General features: G+C 37.1%; 1 protein-coding gene across 3 annotated transcripts in view; it reads right to left on the bottom strand.

The window, feature by feature from the left end:
• mmd (monocyte to macrophage differentiation-associated) overlaps positions 1–20,121 on the bottom strand; it is a 123,704-nt gene that overhangs the window by 95,135 nt on the left and 8,448 nt on the right. For 2 of the 3 annotated variants that reach the window (XM_039739955.1, XM_039739954.1), the window contains exons 2-6: positions 9,940–10,021; positions 9,384–9,544; positions 7,270–7,344; positions 6,180–6,281; positions 4,356–4,425 (exon numbers count right to left, since the gene is read on the bottom strand). In XM_039739955.1, coding sequence (XP_039595889.1) covers positions 4,356–4,425; positions 6,180–6,281; positions 7,270–7,344; positions 9,384–9,544; positions 9,940–10,021 — 490 coding nt within the window. Of the gene's footprint in view, positions 1–4,350; positions 4,426–6,179; positions 6,282–7,269; positions 7,345–9,383; positions 9,545–9,939; positions 10,022–20,121 lie in introns of all 3 variants that reach the window. The other variant, XM_039739956.1, reaches the window with a different exon arrangement.

Here is a 20,121-nt window from a genome sequence, read left to right as displayed (position 1 = left end):
GTCACGCATGTTTATTATCACATGTATTCGGTACACGTGAAAATACTGACCCTCTGTACTACAGAGCAAAGAAATCGTATGTGAACCCCTTGGAATTTCCTGCTTTTCTGCATTAACTGGTCATAACGTGTGATTTGATCTTCGTCCAAGTCAGATATTAACAAACGCACTTTGCTTAAGCTAACAACACACAAAACAATTGCAACATCTTTCATGCCCTTATGAAACAGTGTGCTGTGGAAAAAGTAAATGTAACCTTGGTTTTAATAACTGGATGAAGTTCTGTTGGCAGCAATCACCTCCAATAAGCACTTGGATCAGACCAGCACAATGTTCAGGAGGAATTTTGGACCATTCCTCCGTAGAGAACTGCTTCAGCTCATCCATAATGTCGGGATGTGTGGTGTGAATGGCTCTCAAGTTATTTTGATAACTTAATAAACCTGAAAACGCTGTTTTCCTCTTGATGATAGAAAGCCGCCCACCAAGTCCAGCGTCAGGAAAACAGCCCCAAATCATGACAGTCCTTCCACCACATGTCGTCATTTGGATGATGTTTTCACATTGGAATGTGGTGCCCTCTATTAGGTCATACACAGTGCTGTGTATTCCTCTTCAACAATTCGACCTTAGTTTCGTTAGTCCATAAAACATTTTTCCCAATAGTGATGTGGAGTGCCAAGGTGATATTGGCAAACTTCAGATGTGGGGTAATATTTTATATTTAGAGAGCAGCGACTTCGTCCTTGGTATCCTTCCATGGAAAGCGTTTCTGTTTAATATTTTGGCTATGGCAGACACATGAACAGAGATGTTAAACTCTTCAAATGATTCCTGCAAGCCTTTAGCGATTACTCTGCGTTTTCCTTTTATAAAACCTCATGTAGCATTCTGTGCCTTTCAATTCATCTCGGCTGGAAGCCCACTTCTAAGTAGAGTGGGCCACAATACTAACTCATCCCACTGATGCAGTTTGTCTAACTGAATTTATGAACGGCTAACTCTTTGAAATTATTGTGCAACCTTTTCCAACTTTATGCAAATCAACAACTCTTGATTTTAGCTTTTCTGAGATCTCATGCTTATCAGCGGATGGTTTTTGTGAAGAGCAAACTCAAATTGTTTCAGTCTTTTGTACTGGTCAAAGTAGCTCTAAGCCATCTCCAGTCTCACAGCACTGACTGGTCTCCAGGTTCACTTTTTCAGAAGTCATCAGCCTGTGAATGAACAGTGCGACGGTTTTCATGGTGTATTCAATATGTATAAGAACATAATTTTCACTTTATTCGTTAAGGCAGACAGGGTTTGTACATTATCGTAACCGAGATGACAATCCAACCATATTTTATGACACATGTATACATATATGCAGTTATTTCCAAAGGGTTCACATTTTTTTGGTTGGCATTGTATTTCTTTCTTATATCTTAATAAAACAAATGTGCAGATTAATGAAGACAGAATCATTCTCAACGTATTTTCAGTAACTGTTTAGTATGCGATTTGTGGCAAGCTGTTTAAAAATGTAAAACAACTGTAGGCCCTAGGCAGTTTACGGGTTGCACGTTAAAATCGGTAACTGGCATTAGGGATCCATTCTTAGAGCCTCCTATTTACGGCTGTAGAATGTGTATATGCCCTTATCTAAGAGGGAACACATAAAAAATGTGCTTTTGGAAAGAAAACGTGGTGTCCAGGGACATTTTGGCAATGGAAACAACAGTGACTGTCATTATATAGCAATTTCCATTAAAACAAATCTAAGAAGGGTGTCACAGGATTTCTTATTTTGAACAAGACTGCAAACAATTCTGACACAAGAGTGCTGGACATCGTTCAAGGAGAGAATATTTTGCGTTTTGTAAAACTTAAAAAGACATGCAGAATCTATGAAGAATGTGCATATTTATTGACAGTCCCCACCAGAGAATGTGTGCCCTGTGATGAATTTGTGCCTCCTCCGGGGCTGAACCCTGCTTTGTTCTCAAAGCTGCTCAGGTGAACACTGGCACCTTGTCAGCATCAAATTCGATGAAATGGGCCTAGTGGAGGAATGGCTAGATGGACCACTCAAGGCCAGACTGGTCAAATGCTACATTCACAACTACATCCTGCTTCAGTTTTCAAAACAGCCAGCTTGAAATTATGTCAAAAGTTTGCAGAGGCATATGTCATGTGGATCACAATAATTACTATTACTTATAATAAAAAAAAAAAACAGTAATTGATAATTTACTCTGGCAAAGGTTTTTTGATGAAAAATTTCAAACAACTGAAAATAAAAACAATGTCATTGCATGGGGTACTGTTAGAGACATGTGGACCTTACGGCCCATTTACCACCGTTACTCCGGCAGCATAAAAGAACACATTAGAAAGGCTGAGCTCTTCCTGAAGATGGACTGCAGAGGGCAGAGTGGGGCTTACCACATCTAAAAATAATTGTATCTTAGTGGCACTTGCCATTAAGATGATAAACAATTCCACTGAATTGTTGCAGGCTAATTACCTTTTCTGTTTACATTTGGATTTTCTTAGATATGAAACGTGAAACAGAATATTTAAAACTTCCTTTGTATTCATTGTTTATGTGTGCATCAAAATGTACCGTCTCGTTAGCCCTGAGAATATAACTAGAAAGTGGAGCAACGTTACGCTTTCAGAAGAGCGTTTTTGGGAGGCTTAGCTTTGTTTTGCCTTTAATGATCATTTTCTGTTGACTTTGAGGCTGTTAAGCGGAGATAATAAGAAAAACAAGTTGGAACAAACAGTATTACATAATTATGTACTTACAGTAAATGAAAAATTAACAGTGCTATATACTTAAAACAGCATTACTAAAATGATTAACATATACAAGACTTTACGTATATTTTGGTACAAAAATTTGTAGCCATTTTAGCTTTGCACAATTTACTTGGCCTTTTTTGTACATCGATATATATAATTCACTAAGGCAAGACACCCATGGAAAGGCAAGACAACCATGGAAAGCACGTCGGAAGGGGTGTGGATTCACTAAGCCGCCGACAAGTAAGACACCTATGACGCACGCAAGAAGGAGCCACGCCGGAGGTGAATCACCATATGCAGCGTGTAAAACGGTTTGCGAGGGGTATCCCATGGGATCCTTAAAACAATCCTTTACAACTGAGGTTAAAACACAATGAAGTAAGCAGTCTTTACAAACCGAGCTTTCGGTTACGAAGCACGACCGTGTGCACCATAGCAAACTACACGCTACATACAGCTATTCGCAACCGCGACAAACATGCGTCTTCTTAGATGCTCCTGCAGGAACACGGAAAGTCTACGCGAGTCACAGGTGCATCAATGAACCCTGCTAAATGTGGTTGATATAGTGATAAGAAAGAGAGGTACTTGGCAAGAACAGGGTTGACATCTGAATGCGATTAAACGTCATGGTAGGTCACTGTGACGCCTACAGGAACAGATCTTAAACAAGTCACAGTGTTTCAAGGAAACATGACTTCATTTGAGAGACACAATTCTCAGGTCAAAGACTTGCAACATACATATAAATCTCAAATCCATTTGGTTGGGAGCACGCGCTGATTACAAAGCGATGCAGCATCCACCACACGATGAACCACGGGGACTGGGATCCGAGTGCAGCCGTGCAATAGGTGACACTGCACTACACAGAACACCGAGAGGTTGTTTGCAGTGGCTGGAATGTCACTCCTGCCACCAAACCCCCCAAGCTCCCACTGCAAGTTGGAGGACCTGGTTGCAGGGCTGGATGCAGATTAGCGTCATATCCAGGACGGAGTAATTACGGGGTTAAAGGCCAACAGAGCTGGACATCGCAAAAATAGCACAAGAAAACTACAACTCAAATATTATGGAAAAAAGATTAAAGGTTTTGGACTGAAGACCCTGAGGTCATGGGTTCAAACCGCGCTACTGACACCGTTGTGACCCTGAGCAAGTCGCTTGACCTGCTGGTGCTCCAACTGGAAAACCAAAAGAAGTGTAACCAGTTGTATCATAAATGTTGTAAGTTGCGCTGGATAGAGGCGTCAGCCAAATAATGTAAAACAAATCCAAATGATTATATTCTGAAAGAGTTTCACTGTCAATGGAGAATAAATTTGGAATTGTGGTTATTTCCTAATATTAATGTATAACCTAAAAATGTTCTGAGAATGATTGACAGATCTTCATTCAAAACTTTAGTTTAGGCTATTAACCAAAAATCTTTAAAAATTCATATAAAAAATAAGCATCATTTAAATGCATGCAGTATTTTTTTCCCAGTACTCTATTGACATTAAACAGTTATGGAAATACGGTATCAGAAGTAAAAAGAAGAACTGTCATGCATACAATACCATTGAGGTCACAACCAAAGCAGGGAAAAAACCCATCGTTAGATAGAAGAGAAGTTCAATTAGTTTATACCTAGCAAAAAAAAAAAAAAAAAGAAAGAAATCAATAATTATTCTAACCACAATAATTTACAGCTTTTTTGAAGTAGCAGTGTCTTGGCAATTCTTGGTCATACAAAGAGATAGACCTCCCTACTCCACATCAATTCTGAATTTATTCCAATGTGGTTATTAATTTTGTAATCGCCTCAAAAAGGTCAAAACTTTATTCTTAACTGAAACAGCACTGTATTGCAATTGATGCCAGATTCGCAGTATAGTTTTAACAACTAAAATCCTAATAAGGCAACCAAATGCAGCTAAAGCTTGTTAGAATACTGACACCGTTCAGGGAGAATGATGTTAACGATAAAAACCAGCTATCACTTTTACATCTTCTCTTTTGTGGCCAGGGATTGTAACAAAATACACTACTGCTTTTACGCAGAATTTGAACTAATCTGTAATGCAGATATGATGCAACTGCATTTGGTTTGATCCGAGAGGTATTATCAGATAATCTCAGAAAATTAATAAAGGTACTCTGAAATTTAGAGCTGTATTTCAAATAAAAATCACAAAAAAAGTTAAGATTACTGAATAGCCTCCACCATCGCCCAATTTTACTGTGACAGAAGGTGTGAATAAGCATATGTAAAATGTAGGAGCCTATTGCAACAAACACATCTATAGCACATTAAAACTGCTAAGGTTTTAAAGCAGTCGACAATAAAATACGAGTGAGATCAGCAGCCAGACAGTCAGGAAAGGGCATTCCTAGTTTGAGGCAGAGTATCACCCCGACCTCACTGCCCTTGGCTTATCCATAAGGTTACGTCAAAACAAGCATTTACACCGCTAAGCTGTGTGATTTGGAAAGGCTTAGAGAAAGAATTACAGCAGCCAGTGTGCATGGTGCTCTTGCACATCTGTACAACGGATATGCAGGCTTCCTGTGCGCTCTGTTGGGGTGTGCCTTTAAAAGGGAGCAATGATAAGAGCACGGCAGAATGCGTAAGCAAGATTAACAATTTAAAATTACAGACCACTTTTTTTACCTACCATCGCTTCTCCAAAATAATAAATAATACAATTACATAATCAGATGTCTATTAGTTAGAAAATAAAATAACCTGAATATGTGTTTAGAGATTTAGGCTTGTTTTGGCTTTAATGAGTATTTGTTTTAGAATTTATGACTTTTAAGCAGAGATAATAAGAAAAACATTTTAGAACAAACAGTATTACAGAATTATGCACTTAAATGAAAAATGAATAGTGTGGTGTACTTAAAATAACTGACTGGGAAAAAGTATAACCTAAAAGCCTAAAAAAAGTTGTGTTTTTTTTTTTCTTTCAAAAGGTTTTTCTTTCTCTGGTGTCATTAAACTGTAGCATACACAAAAACTCCCACTCTCTGTATCTTAGAACAATTTTGTCAAACTCAAACTTTAAAAGTCTATTAACATAAATAGAGAAATAAGAGAAAGAGACATTTGCTTTAATTAACAGCCATAATAGGTTAAAAATTAAGCGGCTAAAGTGAAAACATGCAGTTACTGTGGCCCTGCAGGATGTGAATTGGACAACATTGTCTCATAATATATTTTATGTATTCAAATGTTTAACCAGGTCTTTTAGTAAAGCAATTTCTTCTCTTTTTTCTTTAGTTATCTAACATACAGAATGCAAATAAAAATGAAAAATAGACACAGATAAAGAGTGTTGTGTTTTAAGCTTGTGTGTGTGTGTGTGTGTGAAAAGTCAATGAATCATAGATTAACTTACTTTTCATGAAATTTAAACACATATATAGTCCCTCCAGTTGCCATTATCCAGACAAACCATCTCATATGTGCAGCCAATGGACCAAGTTCACGTAGGTTTAGCCTATATATATTTAAAAAAAAAAGTTTCACAAATATAGGACAGCTGTTAAAAATGGTTCTTGTCTGAAACTTCTAATGCAATACACTACACTTTTCTTGCTTCTAAATCTCTGGCACAGTACTTCAGTAGTGTCCACTGTACCATACAATCTAGGCATTTCACATACAGTATAACCAGAGTGTATGGAGACGCTTCACAGCAGATCTGAATCTTGATACGTTTAAGTGTTTCTCATTTCTCACACTCAGAAGATATGCACACCTGACCGAAAAAGGGATTTGTTACCACCTTAAATCAAGTGAACATCGAAAAAGACCCTAACATCATGTGCAAATGAAAGGAATTAGGACACAGATGCTAAAATATATCCAGTGGGTTATAGCAAGAAAGATTCTCGAGTTGGACACTTTGCGCTGCAGGTTGTTAAATTTGGACCAGGGTGGTTTAAAAACACTTTAATATCCAAAATAAAACTAAAATGAATCTGGAAAAATATATAATGTTAACAATGAACATATTTTAAGCACTTACTTTTGCTATGACAAATGAGTAATTAACTAGTACAACAGCTGAAATGAAAAATAAAATTGGAACATTTTTCTGCTAACTAAATTTGTAAACAATGAATTCCAAATACTTCCCATTTTCTCCACACATGAAAATAAACAAGATAGCAACATAAATGAGGAATTGCAGTGCATGCTGTTCATAGAAAATAGTTAAATTAAGAAACATTCCTGCCCTAAAAAAGTGAAGTCCACAGTCTAATATTTCCAGGACTCTTCAGAATTATAATTAAAAAACTTGTAGCTGACCTAAGCAGTTCATCTGGATTTGTTCTCCGATACCCGTTTTTTTTTTTGAGCAGTAAACATTACACTTGTTTACAAGTATTTCTTTTGCTATTGACGCAAAGGCAGGTTGACTATAGCACAGAAAATCACACTAGCCATCACAGAGTTGTAGAAGAAAGCAAATATGTGCTTACCATGGTGCATATGAGGCGGCAATGAAGAAATAAATAACCATTCGATCACACATATGAAAACAGTGCTCCATCATTCTGAAATAAACAATAAATCCATTCTTTATTTTGTAAGATCAAAAAAGAATTACAACTACAGTCCTACTAGGTATATACCTAAATAATATGTAAAACAAAGCAATGTTAAACAAACAGAAGTAGATATTCTTTTTTTATTAAAATAAGACATGCAAGAAAACTACAGAGACAAATTGCAATGGAACAATAGTGGTTAGTGCTGCCATATCGAAGTACATGATACCAGCAGGAGGCAATAATCTTTTCAAATAACATAACTATCAACATAATTGCTAAATAATAAATAAGTAGCGGGAATAAGATTCCACATGTGTGCCAGCATTAGAAGTGCATCCAGGGTAAATGTCAAAATTCCAACAATGATGGCTACTGTGAGCAGGCAAGAGAACAGGAAACATATCCTTCGAGAAAATAATAATAATAATAATAATAAAAAAAAGAATCAAAGATAAAACGTATTATATCCAGTTTACTTTTGTTGTCACTCCCACAGCTCAGAAATGTGAAAGGAATGTTTTCATAAAATCAATACCTTTGCTATTTCGAAGTGGACATATTTGATAAATCTGACTACATTTGTTTTTATGTTTGGACTCCAGGACCGTTCACCACCCTTTTAAATCGCAATAGCTGGCAAGGTATTAAAAAAAGTAAAGCCCTGTGATAGACTGGCATCATGTCTGGGTATTGTTCCTGCCTTGTATCCCTCATGCTGTCCCACAACCTAGCCCTGAAAAATAGGTTAGGAAGATGAATGGGTAGATGAATTATTATGATTATGATAATAGGGGGCCCAATTGTTATGCTGCTGTCATGCCATGGAAAAGAATGGGATTCATGTCCTAGCTGTTCCTGGGTGGAGTTTGCATGTTTTCCCCAGCTGCTCTGCTATCCTCCCATACTGCAAACCAGTGCTGGTTTGTGTAATTCCCCCCCCCCTTATTACTGTCTACAAAACTGAGACAGCAATCCACACCTGGGCAGCAACATTCAATAATATCAATAAAAGCACATGGTGAGGACTTTTAAAGTCAATCCACACCTCTGGGGCCAAGTACTTCCACCTAGTTTTAGTGAAGACAGCTAGATAGATACTTTATTAATCCCAAGGGGAAATTCACATATGATGCCTTGGGGTTGAAACAGTACTGCAGAAGACAACGAACTTGGTGAAGTGAGACGCACATTCAGTTTCGTTTTAAAATGGCCGAATCTCATAATAATGATTTGCGCTTTTTGATTTTTTTCTTTCTTAAAATGAGATGGATATGCTACTTTGCAATGTGTTTGTAATCTCAAGACACAGATCAATAATCTAACATTTTTGGTTGGAAAATTGGATGTATTCTAAACGTTTTAAGGCTTTTCTTAATCATGGTACTCGGGTATCCTTCACCTTCATTATAAAACGCAAGGCCAGGCCACTTATTTTTTTTAATTCATAAAATATGCTTTACTTATCCTTTAATGCTAAAGAAGAAATAATTACAAATAAAAAAAAACACCACACACACAGGGAACACACTGGTATTGTAAGATTTAAAAAAGTGACAACTAGAAGACTATAAAGTTGAACATGGCAGAGGAGTAAGGTTGAACGCTGCGATTTATTTTAAATTAACAAAAAGGTAAAACATCAGACTTATCGAAAACACAAGCACACATTGCAAAAGCACTTCACTATCAATCCTTTGAGCTTAGTTAAAGAATGGACTTATCTTTAAATTAAAGTAATTTATGGAAAGACTCGGAAGAAACATTCCCAGAGTGTTTGCCATAAGACTATTAATATTCACAATATAGTTGTGGACCAGGCACCTGCCAAGCACTCAATAACATAGGATACAAATATTATTATTATTATTCATAATAAATACTACTTCTACCACAAAAACATTCAGAATCACTCAAAGTGATTTTAAGCCTTTTGCAACGATTCTAGTCAAAAAAAGAAAACCCTAAGCATGTCCTCCTCATTACTAAAAAATGAAGCTCACTTTTTTATTTTTACATCTGTGGGCTGATTTCTGCATCCTTACCTCATATGGCTTTTCTTCCATGAAATTATATGGAATACTGTAGAAACCAGGAATAGGGCACAGAGGCCCATCCCATATACCCAGGCTGTAAGCTTCTCCCAGCAGTCATCAGACAGGCGGTAAAGCAGAGTTGTACCAAGAAAAGCAGGGACTATAAGGAACTACAAAACAAGTTGTGTTAGTTACTGGTGATAAACTGATGTTGTTACAGGGATTGAGAGAATGCACAACATGTTATTTGATATAAATCACTATTCACCACATCAAAAGCCAAACTGCCAAGTGAAGCGTAACAGAAACACTAAACAGTGTAATTAAAAAGCCATTCAGTTCTTTTAATCTCTGCTGAAATCTACTGCTTGAATCACTACAGTGTTGTAAAAGTCAGACTGTGAAATGAAAACATACCAACTCCCTCAATCTATATATGAACAAACTGTTTTAGTCTTCTCGTACTTTAGCAGAAATGGAAACCCAGCCTGTTAAAACTAAATAAATTACCTGTACTGTGAAATTAAACATATGGTTTAACTGTGACATGAAAAGAAGAACTTACAGCATGTGTGTAGCAGTTTGCAGCATGTTCATAACATGTAGGTTGGTATCTGCAGTTGCTGGCTGCTCGGCTATTCATAAACCTGCAAAATAAACACACATTTATCAATTATTAGAGGTGCAAGAGGTTCAAACTTTAAAAAGATGTCCAGCAGCAGTAATACTGTGACAGAATAAGAGTGTCAAGTTTATTTGTATTTATTTACTTATTGATTGATTGGATGTATTATGTATCCTGTAAGTCTGTATCCTTGTTTTCTGATCCTGCTGCTGTATGCATCGGAATTACCCCATGGGATTAATAAAGTTTATCTAATCTGGCAAACAGGACATGTTTTTTAGTAAAAGCTTTTAATAAAGCAATTGCAAACTGAACTGAAAGAACCAAATTCAATTTCTGTCTGAGGAAAAATTCACAAGATCATCATCTTAACAAGTGCACATTCAAAACCTACGCACTGACATTTTTTTGATGGCAAATGGATAACAAAACTTTAAAAGAACAATTAACAAAATCAAAATTCAAAAATTGTGGTGGGCTGGTGCCCTGCCCAGGGTTTGATTCCTGCCTTGTGCCCTGTGTTGGCTGGGATTGGCTCTGGCAGACCCTCGTGACCCTGTAGTTAGGATATAGCGGGTTGGATAATGGATGGATGAAAATTCAAAATGGCACTATATTAGTGGTACTATACGTGAAGTAGTAAATACCAATCAAATCCTGTAAATGCCAGAAGGGAGTCCACTCTGTTACGCCGTTGATCAAGACCCTTAACCTGTAATTGCTCCGTCCTGGGTGTGACGTTAACCTGCATCCAGCCCTGCAACTAGGTCCTCTGAATTTAAGGGAATACTCTAGTTGGGGTGGGGGTGGGGAGGGGGTTTGTGGCAGGATTGGCACTACAGCCACTGAAAAAATAACAGCTCACTTTGTTCCATTTCATTGGAACAACTGTGGTGCCAAGGTATCACCCTTGGCATGGCTAATTTGGGATCCTGAGGTGTTTCATCGCTGTATCAGTGCATTGCCTAACCTCATCCACAAAAACTGTTTAAGCCTGCTATGTGAGATTAGCTTGTATCAGTATATGTTAAAAACATTAGCTGGTCAATGGACAAGTCAAAATTTATTCAAATTTTGAATATAACAAATGTGATCTTCTAAATTGACATTTTTCCACTTTTAAAGTGCTCTTTGTGAAATTAAGCATCATAACTGAAGATCAATCCACTGTTTCAGAACTGACGTATATAAAGTCTTTGTGGTGGTATCCATCTTGCGCAAGTTAGCAGACGTCTGCTATTGCTCGAGTTTCCTTGGGCACTCTACAGATGAACTGTTGGAGATATGTACTACTAGGCAAACAAACAATCCTTTTTAATCTGTTTAGACAATAATATATTTAGTTACTCCTTCCCTTTTTTAATCCCTAAATATTGATAAACTCAATTATGGACCGGTCTACTGTTATAAAGTTGCTCTTCTATTTATTACAATTATTTTATTCTTTTTCAAATGTTCATTTTTCCTATATATCCTAATAACAGAAAAAAAAATCTTTTAAAAAAGTTAGAACACATATTCCTCCAACTCAGACACTGGTGTAAATATTTATTAAATCAATACAGCTTGCTCTTTTTTCCTTGCATTAATATATTAATTTTTACCATTCAGTAAACAGTAATGATGCTGACAATGAGTTTTGACTTGAAACATATTGGCTAAAAATACTACCGATTAATAGATGACAGAATACTGGACAACATACCTTGACTTGCAACATACAGGACCGACTTCCCTTTGGAAACTTATTTGAACTCATTAAAGCTCAGTGGATATCTGCAAGCTTATTTTTGTAATTTCTCCTCTTTTCTTGCATATGTACCATTTTGATTTGTATTCACTTGTTTATATTACTCTAATATACAGTATATGCTTTGAGTTATACTTAAACTATTCAAAGAAAAAGTATATTGTTTACTTTGCCTTTGACTGTATTTGTTATTTTTATATATATATATATATATATATATATATATATATATATATATATATATATATATATATATATATATATATATATATATATATATATATATATATATATATAGAGAGAGAGAAAAGCTTCCCTATTTTATTTATATGTAATTGTTTACTCTGTGTATGACCTCTTTTTTCATTTTCATCAAAAATACCTTTTAAATATCCATGTATCCTTTATAGTATACCACATTACAGTTGTGAAACTTGTTACAAATTACAAAAACAAAATTGTCAGAATATTTTTCTCCTTTATTATGTTTATTATATAATTGTCATTTAACAGAGCAAGATGACAGGACGATATGGAAGAAGATGAACCGCTGTGGCAGCCCCTAACAGGAGCAGCCGAAAGAAGAAGATATAATTATCATTTATTGTATTTGCTTTACTTGATCCCCTGCTTATTCCCTCTTTTTAAACGCAGCTCAGTCTTTTTTAGGTCTTTCTCCCACATTCCAAAGATTTGTTGAAATAGTGAATTGCCAGCTCGGATTTCCTTCATGTGACCGAGTGTGGGTATACGCACGAGTGACAGGCATCAGCTCTCTGTGACTCTTAACTGGATAAAATGGAAAGAATGTACGCATGGATTAACGGATAAACTACAGCCCTGTCCATTAATTTCAAAAGGAGGAATGTGAAGACTATGTTTTTTTTCTAGTATGGTGCTTTTATTAGCAATATGCAATCAGCTACAAGTAACAAAATTTGCCACTCATAGCTTACTGGTCACGTTGTGCTTGCAGCAAACACATGATTTGTGCACACTTTGTTGCAACTTGCACACCAATGAGATAAAACTGACAAGGAGGAAAGCAAACCATTTTTTTTATTCATTTAGTTAGGGTCTTCAAAGAGCAGCTAGGTTTTCCTGCTGTATAACGTTAAATTAAGCAGAAAGAATTTTTTAATGAAATCCTACACTGAAATTCATGTGTGGTGACAAAAAGGGCCCCAATTAGCTCATTGGAATAAAAAAAACTATACTATCTTGTGCCATTCAAAAAGTGAGAGTTTAGAATACTTCATATTTTTGAGAAGTTTAGTGGAAAAAGTGAAGTATGCAATCATAAATAGAGATGAAAAAGCACTAAAATTAATTTGTTCAATCATTTGCAGTCTCACACTAAGAATATTCTTCGAACAGAGAGAGACACAAGGTGGAAACTTACCCAGGACAGAGTCCCAGTCCATGACAGTTAAATAATGCTAAAGCTTTATGAATAATTTATATTACATACTAAAGCTGAACTCACTAAAAGACACTATATTCTTAAATTCACTTAATTCCAGCCACTGTTGTGTGGAGCTTTAACATGTTCTGGTAGCCCTAGTTAGGCATCACTCCATTCACTCAGGTGGATAAAAAAAATAAATAAAAAATAGCTCAGTGAAAACCAAGTTAAAAATTTAAACCCATGGAAGAAAACCTCTACATGACCTCTTAGCCTGCATAATCTGGCGTGGCAGGAGAGAAAGACCATAAGGCCCAGTGGTTAATTCATACCAACAAGCTGTATCAATGTACACATTTGCACAGTTTATTCCCATGTTTGAATTCTGTACAGGCAGAACAAAGATCCTTCAAATGCTCACCACTGCCAGTAACAAATTACTTCTTGAATTGGTCACCAATTTATACTTCCTCTCAAACAAAAAGACAAAGGACACATTTGGTTGCCTCCACTTTTGGTTTTAATTAAAACAATTTAAAGATAAAAGCTTCCCTTGATGGCTGTGCGTTTTAAAATCTGTTAAAATGATTACATCAAGGCAAATGTTTCAAATTAAGTATTTTACTTCTTAATAAATTTTGGGTTCTGCTTTTCCATTATTCACTTTTTCCAAAGATTACTGAACTAAGCGTGATACAGTAGTTTACAACTCTTCTGCTACTATTACACTGTATAGTATATTTAGGTTTACAAGTTGAAGCAAACAATTTGCACAGGTGTCCAAAACGTTTTGATTACTTAAAAACCCTGTGTCGGTCTTAAAGCAGAGTTGGGACAGACAGTGTTACTACACCCTCTGAAGTATTACTTGGACAATATTACACTGTAGAAAGTTGTAAATTTCAGTGATAATGGCAATTAACAAGTGAAAGGAGACAGGGCATTACTACCCTTAGCAGTGTAGGCCTTTCATTTAGAGAGAAAATGAAAAGTGTCCTACACAATCCAAAGGCAATTGGAAACTGGGAGAAGTTAGAAGAAGAGATCAGACAGATCCAAAGTCACAACCCAATCAGAAGACAAGTTTCTGTGGGGCACCGGCTCGTATGCTGGGCCGCACAGCATAACAGCTTCAAGTACAGCTTAACAGTGGAGGTCGAAAAAAGCAAAGTGTCAGTTTCTACTGTGAAGAGGAGGACTTTGTGCTGCAGGTTTGACAGGGTGAGTAGCAGTAAGAAAGATATTCCTTAAAGGACAAAATAGGGCCTTGTAATATCGGCTGTGCACTTCTGCAGACTGCAAAAAAGTCTTATGCACCGATGAATCCTAATTTGAAATCTTCAGTTCATCAGGCAGGGTGCTTGTATGCCGTCAAGTTGATGAAAAGATGGTTCCTAAGTGTGTGACACCAACTGTCAAACATGGAGGACAAAGTGTGATGGTCTGGGGTTCTTCTGCTGGATGCAGAGTTGGGGACTTTCACAGTGTGACTGGCATTCGGAATCAAAAGGGTTTCCACAGTATATCAGTAAAAGGCGGCTACATTGTGTGGCATAGCGGGTCCACAGCTCCAGTCAAAAAGGCCAGTTTTAATATATAATCAATGCACTCGCGGCTTAGCGAGGGGGCGTGGTGGTGCGTGGCCGAAGCGCTTCCTGAGGAGTTTGGGATGTGGCCGTTTCTTACCTGTGCACAGGTGAGAAACGGTCCGCATCCGTAATTGTTCCCAGGAGCTGCTGATTGCCATGACTACCACATCCTCTTCATAAATAAGAAGCCTGAGTCGGCCAAGGAGGAAGAAAAAAGAAGAGAACAGGAAAGAACAGGGGGTGGCAGAAGGAGGCAAGAAGCAGCGAGGAGAGAGCGCCGGTGTGAGGGAGAAGGAGAGCGAGTAAGTGCAGGCTCGATGTAGCAGAGACAGCTGGAAGGAGAGCCCCGAGAAAGAGTGTTAGGCCGACACTAGGTGAGGCTGAAGGAAGCAGTCGCTCCAGCTGAGCGATCAAGGAGCTGGAGTGACCGGCGAGGAGGACAATGACAGGCCGTGGAAGATAGCGGGAGTTGGAGGCGGCTTTGGGCTGGTTTAGCCCCAGCGTAAATAACCCAAGTCTCGGTCCGGTTTGGAGCCCAACATAGCCAGGGATCGGAGGTCTACCGGACCAGAGTGAAAGGCAGCTCTTCCTGCAGGAAGGCGAATCTCCTGTTGCGAAGCCTTATGGGAGAAGCAGGGGAGCCACCAAGTAGAAAAGGTAGCATGAAGACACCGTGCTTTGGATATTTTAAAAGAGACTGCTTCATGCCATTGTTTTAACCTCGTTGTTTTAAAGGATTCATTATTTTTAACTTCCACTTCACTTCTGTTTTAATGGATTATTTATTTAATGACTTTTGAAGCACTGCACTTTATTTATTTGGACACTTTGTTTTTGTTGACTGTTTTTAATAAAAGCTCTTTCCACTTTTGCACCATCCGCTTGCTATGTTGTGCCTAACTGCTTAGCTCATCGGTAACATTATCGACGGTGTCGGGTTCAGGGCTCCCGTAAAGACGGATGGGAGCATGCAGCGTACCTGCATCGTCACACATCGATGAATCAAAAATTTTAATAAATGTTTTTACACTGATTCCTTGATGTATTTTTATTTTCCATTGTTTATTTGTTCTATGCTTTGATTTCATGAAATTTCCATAAAAACTGAGATTGTTGTAAAACTTTTAAACAGTGTAGAGAGTGTTTATATATATATATATATATATATATATATATATATATATATATATATAATATAAATATTATGCATACACAAATATGTATCATACACTTAATAAATATTTGGAATATTATTATTTCTGCTTTCACTTTTCTGTATATTTATACAGATAGCAGTGACAATTATTGCTGGACAGAAGAACTGCGTGTTCCCTTTGGGTATTCTGTGCATGCTTGGTCTCAATTTACACGCATTCACTGACTTGTCTTGAGACAACAGGTAAACATCAAAGCAACTGTCAGAACTACCTGCATTGCCACAACAAATATCCAGGGGAAAATAACTCCAACAAGAGTGTAACAAAGCAAAAGGTTGCAGTTAACTTAGGTAATTAGGTAACACACACAAAAACCCATCTAAACAAATGTACAAGTAACACCTTTAGAGCTCTTAATTATTATTCAACAAAACACTTGGATCTAAGCCATCAACCTCATTCTAGTCTATGGTGCTAGTGTAAAAGCAAAAAAAAAAAAAAAATTTTTTATTATCTGCATGATAATTGTATGTAAATACATGTACATATCTACACTGGGTGACAACAAAATTACTAATTAAACTAAACCACGGTTTTTGGATGTTGCAGAAAATAGAGTACCTAGAAACAAACTCATGCAAACATATGGCGAATGTGCAAACTCCATACAGACAATAATCATTAAGGGATCTGAATCCATGAGGGTTGATCTCCAAAGTGGCCGCTCCAGCCACTCTTCCATCATACTGGTACCCTACAAATAAGAATATGACCAAACACTGTACGCATGGCAATATGATCACTACTGCGATTACTAACCTTTATTAATAAAGCAAACACACAAAGATCTAAGCAGATTTTACAACAAACACCACATATTTTTAAATGAGGAAAATTTAAAGCATCTATCAAGCACTGGCACCCTTAAATAGTATTAAGGCATGCGCCACACATTTACTTAGAATGACAGAAGCGGATTTATTTCTGCAGTTAAATAAGCAATATACTATCTCAGCCCTCAGAAGAAAATGGCATATGAATGTTGTAGTTTGATTAACTGCTGAATGATTGCACCATTCTACTACACTTTCTTTCATTCACGTTCTTTCAAAGTACCCAGACACAAAAGGAATGACAACAAATCAAATATTTCAGAACTGCAGTCAGTGATGCAATGGTTGATCATTGGATCAACTGAACTGGACCACTGAATAGGGTTAATTCTTCAAGAATACTACTGTATGTTATGCCTAAATAGGGCCAGAAATGTCAAACATGCATCTTGAGGTACTGTAATGTGCTTTGAACATTTTAAGCATCAGGGAAAGCTAAAAGAATAATGTACAGTTGTCTGCAAACATTCCCTGCCCAATTGTTCAATACAGTGTTTCATGTATTCATACTGGGCATAGGAAATGCAGCTTTGTACAAACAATTTCTCCAAAGCAATAAATAAACCAAGCAGATAACAGAACATCTGCAGTTTAAGTAGTTCCTTCTGCTTACTACATTCTCTGCCCTCTGTGTGGCACTCAAAACAATAACGGATGAGCACAAGAATATGCTGGCATTGAAGACAAATGCATGAAAGAAATGTGCATTCTCTCTAAAACAAAATCGACACCCACCCAATGGGAAGGTCGCTCTGATGCTGCATATGCCAAAATAGGATTGCGCACACACATTCACAAAATTTTTTTTAACACCTTCCGGTTTAAGCTGGGTGAAAAGAAAAAAAACAAAAGCTTGCAGCTTTAATGTACAGGTTTACAAATAACACATATAAGCAGAGGCAAGTTTTATTAGTATATTTAACCAAAAAAATAATAATTTGATACAGTATGTTTTTATTCTGTATATAGGTGGTTATCTGCGGCGGGCTGGCACCCTGCCCAGGATTTGTTTTCTGCCTTGCGCCCTGTGTTGGCTGGGATTGGCTCTGGCAGACCCTCGTGACCCTGTAGTTAGAATATAGCGGGTTGGATGATGGATGGATGGATGGATGGATATAGGTGGTTACATTTTGAAACTTTTTTTTCTGATTCTGAAAACAGTAGATGCATATTTTGTGCTGTAATAATAGAAAGGCTATATAAACTGAAGTACAAACCTCATACTTCTAAGCATATGAAGGTGTCACTAGGTGCTACTCACCTGTATTGTAATCAAAATAATTCCTTCAAAACTTAACAGGATTCCCCCCCTCCCCTAAAACTATACTGTAGTACATTACTTATACATGAACATGTTTATTTTTCCCCCCCCAACTTTCAAAATCCTCAAACATTTCATTTTTTTTGGGGTTCCAGACAGCAATCCTTATGTACATGTAAAATAGAAAGCCATGTGGAGCTTTCGAGTTGAAAAAGGTTAAATAGTGAGACAGCAATGTACTACAGAAACAGGAATTACAATTAAATGCTTGTTTAGAATGGGTTAACCATTAATATAAATATATAACACCTCCAATAATTCAACACAATATTCTCAAACAAGCCTAATCCATTTTGGGGAATTGGGGGACTAGACTGGAGCCTGTCACAGGAACACTGGGCACAAAGATGGAATCAAGACTTCATGAAAAGGGTCCACTTGCACACATACCCACCACAGAGGCAGGTAGAGTGTAAAGACACCACAGACAACAACCAGGCATGGGATTTGAACACAGGATCTATGAAATGGCAGCACTAGCAGCTACTCTACCCTCCCTAACCAGCAAATAAATAAATAAATAAATAGGTGGAATTTAACTCTGGGTATATACAGGAGAGATGTATATGGTGCACAATTTCAAATAATATCTAAAACAAACTGCACAGATAGATACTTTATTAATCCCAAGGGGAAATTCACATAATCCAGCAGCAGTATACGAATACAAAAACAATATTAAATTAAAGAGTAATAAAAACGCATGTAAAAACAGACAATTTTGAATAATGTTAGCGTTTACCCCCGGGTGGAATTGAAGAGTCGCATAGTGTGGGGGAGGAACTTTAGTTTTAGAGGAGAGTGTCTTCCAACTAAATTATTTGTGATAATGAATGCAAGTTCTTCCTCTCAACATTGTTTCAAGGGGCTAATTTTCAAATCTGGTATTCATGTTACTTTCCAGTCTATTCATAATTTTAAACTGAGCAGCTACTTCTATCATCAAGGAAACCAACAACATCTTATTTACAGAGAAAGAAAAGCTTTTTCAAATGGAAGATCGTCCACTGAGCTTACCCTTTTTAACTGGAGGAGCCAATGTGTGGGTCTGTAATATCTAGACTACTGCTGATAGGCCTACTGTACATGAAGGCTACACGTCAGACCAATTCTCAATGCACATAAACGGACATGATCAGCAAAAATGAAAAGACATACTTTATATTTTGTATCTTGTATCACATGGGCTTTGCTGCTCAAGGGACGGAGCAACAGCTGCTTACAAAATCATCCACAACTGGTCAAACACATTACATAAAGCTGACATGCCTTTGGTGCCAGCGGCTATTACAAGGTCACTGTCATTCCATCCATTATTGAACCTCTTTAATCCAATTCAAGGTTGTTGTGGGGAGAGATCCTACCCTTGCAACTGTCTCTCTTTTACATTAATTGGACCATGGTGAGTATCGCAGCTTGCTCATATTTACCAACTGAATGAATGCACTATTGTGTCATAATGAGAACCAAGTTGTTAAAATTTGTTGTTCAGCAAATGCTTTTATAAGAACATAAAAAGAACCTTACTACTACAGTTACTTCAAAAGCATTAGGAAAACTAGCAGTCTAATAAAATGTCAGTTAGGTGACAAGACCACTGCAGTTGCATATACTCTGGAGAGGGACAGAAAGCAGCAGTGCCAGTTGTGACATTCAACCAACTCTTACAAGAAAGTGCAAGCAATTGGGAAGCACTTAACAGTTTGTCTCCATAGGAACAGTAAAACCAGCCCAACAAGCAATGAAATTATGTGCACAAGTGATTAAAGGTTTATATATAAAAAAAGAAACAAATACTCCTTTTATGGAGAAAACCATGTTACATTAGGACATAGTTGGAAGCTTAAGGACAAAATTTTGCAAAAAAAAAAAAAATCACAAAAACACACTGAATAAAACTACCAAACAGTGTGGAAAAAAAGTAGAACCTCGCAATTCAAACTGTTACCTGTGCATTCACTACTTTGTAAGACAGTTTTAAAGATAGGAGTACCAAATTCTGACCCA

The sequence above is a fragment of the Polypterus senegalus genome, chromosome 17 (genome assembly GCF_016835505.1).
Source record: "Polypterus senegalus isolate Bchr_013 chromosome 17, ASM1683550v1, whole genome shotgun sequence".
NCBI lineage: Eukaryota > Metazoa > Chordata > Cladistia > Polypteriformes > Polypteridae > Polypterus > Polypterus senegalus.
The sequence above is the reverse complement of the archived record's forward strand: the minus strand, read 5'-3'. Positions and strand labels throughout refer to the sequence as shown.